The 5021-nt window shown below is 47.7% G+C and overlaps 1 protein-coding gene across 1 annotated transcript; it reads left to right on the forward strand.

Annotated features, from left to right (window-relative positions):
• Window positions 1-706: 706 nt before the first annotated feature.
• Window positions 707-2938, forward strand: ATOH1 (atonal bHLH transcription factor 1). Its single transcript, XM_043438586.1, has one exon. The coding sequence runs from the start codon at window positions 884-886 to the stop codon at window positions 1943-1945; it is 1062 nt and encodes a 353-aa protein (XP_043294521.1). The 5' UTR covers window positions 707-883; the 3' UTR covers window positions 1946-2938.
• The last annotated feature ends 2083 nt before the right edge of the window (window positions 2939-5021 follow it).

A 5021-nucleotide genomic window follows, 5' to 3' on the forward strand; every position in this document is an offset into this window, starting at 1 on the left:
TAATGTCGATCGGGAGCGAGAGGTGAAAAATGAAAAACATATTTGGAGACAATTTTTTTTTAAATTCCAACATTCATTTTAAATGGTGGACGTCATTTAGCAATACATGGATACATGTATATTTATACATAGATACATGTATGTATTACATGCATACATACGCCATATTCTATATGAGCGATTTTAAACGTGTGGGCACAAACGGTGCGACCTGCGATCCCAGCGTGAAGAAGCAAAGGGCAAACGGACTTCTCTCCTTTCCGCGAGAGCCCTCCTCGCCCCAGGCGCGTCTAGCTTCGTCCGGACGGAGCCGCTCACCCGCCCGGTGGCTGCGCACTTCTGACCCGAGTCTGCTCGGGCTCCAGCCAAGAGTCCCCTCCGCAACCGCTCACGCACCCCAGCCCTTGGCGGGGTGACACAACATCGGAGTCAAATTACAACCCGCAATTAACATATGAATCTACGAACTTAACAGAGAAGAGGGGGGAAAAAAAAAAAAACCCTGGAGCTGCAGCCCAAGCGCTCCACTAGCAGGAACTTTTCTCCTGGCGTAAAAACTCTTTGATTGGCTGCTCGCACGCGCCTGCCCGCGCCCTCCATTGGCTGAGCAGACACGCGACCGGCGCGAGGAGGGGGCTGGGAGAGGAGCGGGGGGAGACACTCTGGCGCGTGCCGCTTTTTAAAGGGGCGCAGCGCCTTCAGCAACCAGAGAAGCTTCGTTGCACGCGACCTGGTGTGTGATCTCCGAGTGGGTGGGGGAGGGTCGAGGAGGGAAAAAAAAAAAAAACTAAGACATTGCAGTAGAGACCCGGGAAGGGTTTTTTGGTTGAGTTTGTTTGCCAGTGCCTCCTCCGACCCTGAGCCTCCGAGCCTCTGCAGTGCAATGTCCCGCCTGCTGCATGCAGAAGAGTGGGCTGAGGTGAAGGAGTTGGGGGACCACCATTGCCATCCCCAGCCGCACCACCTCCCGCAGCCGCCGCCACCCCAGCCTCCTGCGACCCTGCAGGCGAGAGAGCATCCGGTCTACCCGGCCGAACTGTCCCTCCTGGACAGCACCGACCCACGCGCCTGGCTGGCTCCCACTTTGCAGGGCATCTGCACGGCACGCGCCGCCCAGTACTTGCTCCATTCCCCAGAGCTGGGCGCCTCCGAGGCCGCCGCGCCCCGGGACGAGGCGGACGCCCGAGGGGAGCTGGTGAGAAGGAGCGGCGGTAGTGGCAGCAGCAAGAGCCCGGCACCGGTGAAAGTGCGGGAGCAGCTGTGCAAGCTGAAAGGCGGGGTGGTGGTAGACGAGCTGGGCTGCAGCCGCCAGCGCGCCCCTTCCAGCAAACAGGTGAACGGGGTGCAGAAGCAAAGGCGGCTGGCCGCCAACGCCAGGGAGCGACGCAGGATGCACGGGCTGAATCACGCCTTCGACCAGCTTCGCAACGTTATCCCGTCCTTCAACAACGACAAGAAGCTGTCCAAGTACGAGACCCTGCAGATGGCCCAGATCTACATCAACGCCTTGTCCGAGCTGCTTCAAACCCCCAGCAGCGGAGACCAGCCGCCACCGCCGCCGCCAGCATCTTGCAAGAGCGACCACCACCACCTTCGCGCCGCCGCCCCCTACGAAGCAGGCGCGGGCACCACGACCGCAGCGGGGACGCCGCCAGCCTCGGGAGGGGCTCAGCGACCGACCCCTCCTGGCAGCTGCCGGACTCGCTTTTCGGCCCCGGCCTCCACCGGCGGGTACTCGGTGCAGCTGGAAGCTCTGCACTTCTCGACTTTCGAGGACAGCGCCCTGACGGCGATGATGGCGCAAAAGAACTTGTCGCCTTCGCTGCCTGGGGGCATCCTGCAGCCAGTGCAGGAGGAAAGTAGCAAAACTTCCCCCCGATCCCACAGAAGTGACGGGGAGTTTTCCCCCCATTCCCATTACAGTGACTCGGATGAGGCAAGTTAGGAAGGTGTCCAAAACCCGGAAAACTGAGACAGAAACAAAATCACCCTTTTCCAGTGCGCGGAGAACCCCGCGGTAAAAGATCCCCGCACCCTTTTAATTTTTGCTAAGTGATGGTCGTTGTTTAGCAACGACTTGGCTTCAGATGGCAGCTACATTTGATGGTTTGCAAAAGCCGCCGCTATTCCAAACTTCCTATCGTCCATATTGTTCGGTGAATGCTTGCTGTTAAGTTGTGTTTTGTTCTCCCACATTCTGCTCCCCCTGTAGATAGATAAGGTTTAATTATATGTACTCATACATAGCAACATTATTCTAGTTCTCTGCTGCCAATACGCTGCTAAAACGTCGAATCTACTTTTCTGTCGCTGGTTTGTGTTTAATTTATTTTATGCCCTGGGCATCCATCCTTGGTGTGTTGCGCGCACTCGCGTGTGGCAGAGTGAGTATTCCGAGGTTGTCTCCCAAAATTCATTGTGAAATGCAAAGTTAATGCTTCCAAGGTGAATAAGTTTTGACTATGGAATTGTTGGAAAACAATGAACTTTGAGGTTTATATATTGCATAAGCATACCCAGTATGTATATCGGACCGCGAAAACCTTGGCGTCTTTTCGGAAACTTGGCGCACGCACTTTATCAGCCGCCACTATTGCGGCTCTGGGACAAACTCAACTGCCAATTGCAGACCAGTTTTGTTTTTGTTTTTTTAAATACGGCCACTTATAATCCTTATGCTCTTTACAAATGTTTGTTTTTAAAAAATAAATAAATAACCTGCATCCAGTAGTGTCAAAAGCATTTGGTCAATTTTATTTTGCTTTAATATCAGAAGATGTATTTATTATTGAGTGTTTGCTACCATTTCTACTTATCTTGATTCATTTTTTTTTTACGTTTTTCTACTCGAGATCATTTTATTTTAATTCAGCAAAGCCAACTGCCATTGTTTTATGTATTCCTTTTGCAAAATGATAAAAATAAACGTGAAAATAACTTTCACTTGTCAGTTACTTATTTCATTCTAATATAAGCATGAAAAACAGTTTAAAATGACCTTGAATGTTTGAACTGTCTTCTATTAAATGCAAGTTTATGTGAACCATGAGTTTTGAAGAAAAAATCCGTTATAAACTTTCTAGCATCAAGTAGTACCAGAAATCCAATACAGAAAAGCGATTGGGTCAATAATTAAATGGTGAGATAAAATCTTTCCCAAATTTTCAATACAATTTTGCTTCTAGAATCTTCTCAGGATCTTTCTGTGCTCCTTATTCCCATTCCCAACAACCTCTGCAAGGAGTCTGAGGTCTCCTAGGATCTAGCCAGTAGTGAACTTTACCAGGATTAGCTATTTCACTTCATAAAAACTTCAGCCGTGTTAAAAGCTTTCCCGCCCGCTCCGAAGTTCAAATACACAACCCAAGCTTTCCTCCTTCCTCCCTCCTGCTCGCTCATTCTCTCTTCTTTGTGGGGGGCAGGGGCGGGGTGGGGGGAGTGGGGAAGCCACTGAGAGGAAGAGAGAACAATGGAAAAGAACTTGACGGGAAAGGGGTATTGGGGCTCATTGATTCAAAAATAGAAACCTGCAGTCATCCTAGGAAATGGTTGTGTCACACTCACTTTTTTCTTTCCAAACTATTCTACTTCTTCCAGTGAAGATGATGTTTGCTTTAATCTTGTCCTTCTAAATTAACGCCTATGTAGAAAATGTTTAATTACATTTTTTAGTCAGTGGCAGAAACTAAACAGTGCACTCACTCTCACCTCACCATTCTCAGGGAAAATATATCCTGGGTCTCAGCTTCATAGATTTAGAAAAAGCTAATATGAAGTATGTGTGTAGAAAGCAGACTTTTTAAAATGTTCTTGGCAAACGTGAGAGTAAACTGTTTATTAAAGATTGGGTGAATTTCCACTGGCTAAACTCCGCTGGATTGGAGAGATTGATTTTAAGCCAAATCCTTTGTATTTTGTGTCTACATTGAGATAAATTGCGACAACAGGGAAGCGGGCTGGAGGAAGGGGGGAAGGAAGGTTAGTTTAATTGCTCCTGAATTCTCTTCTTCCCGCCAGAACCTTGAAAAAAGGAGAGCACCACAAACTGGGTTTGCGGGAGGGAACGAAGTTCTGGTCTTGAGTAGCGAATCGAGGGACAAACTATTAACTGGCCACCTAGGGATCCACGGCTTTTGCCTGAAGCTGACGATCCAGGGAAGTCAAAGACCCGCCAGCTCTCAGAGAAAGTGGTGGCTCGTGACACTTTCCAGAGGCAGAAACAATGCACCTGACCCTTAGATAACCTTTTGCACCCAATGAGTTTGCTGTGCTCCCTGATAAACATCAGGAATCTTCGGACTGTTGAATAAATCAAGCGATTGCTTCTAACACATTTCCATTTCGTTCTCCATCAGCAGACTCAACAGGCATAGACAGCCAGAAAACTTGCAGGATGAACATACACATATTTTTACAGTTGTTCGGCTTGGTTTGTTTGCACGCAGGTGTGGATGGAGAGAGAAGAGGACCTAGAATTGTTTTATCCGTTATGAATCAGTAGGGGAAGGACAAGACTAAGAAAAAATAAAGCTGCAGGGTTTTTTCTCAAAGAAAACAATCTGTATTTCATTTTCCAAAGTTATTTATGCTCCTTTGGTGTTAACCAGAGTTAAAAGACTCTTAAAAGTTATTTCTTTTCTTCTTATGGACTCCTAGAAATTTCAACAGAAATGATATCAGGAACATCTTCCTCCAGATCATTTATAAATGAGGAAACTATTGTCCCTGACTTGTCCCAAAATTACACAGCTAGAAAATGTCAATATTCAGAACTGGAGCTTTCTACTCCCATCCACTATGTCAATTTGCCCACAGATTTTCTCTAAGAAAATAGATAGATAGGCGCTACAGCTATGTAAATGTTCAGGGATCCCCACCCACTGCCCCTTGTACTGCAATGATAGATATTTATACTTTTAAATGTTAGTGGCATTATATATGAAGTGGAGAAAATGCCAGCTTCATTCAGTGGAGTCACTTTCCATTTCTTCTCTCAAGAATAGCCATACAGAATATCAGAT

The sequence above is a fragment of the Cervus canadensis genome, chromosome 19, assembly GCF_019320065.1.
Source record: "Cervus canadensis isolate Bull #8, Minnesota chromosome 19, ASM1932006v1, whole genome shotgun sequence".
Classification (NCBI taxonomy): Eukaryota; Metazoa; Chordata; class Mammalia; order Artiodactyla; family Cervidae; genus Cervus; species Cervus canadensis.

Excerpts from the sequence above, each read along its gene's own strand:
- ATOH1 (XM_043438586.1), top strand. The coding sequence starts at position 884 with ATGTCCCGCCTGCTGCATGCAGAAGAGTGGGCTGAGGTGAAGGAGTTG.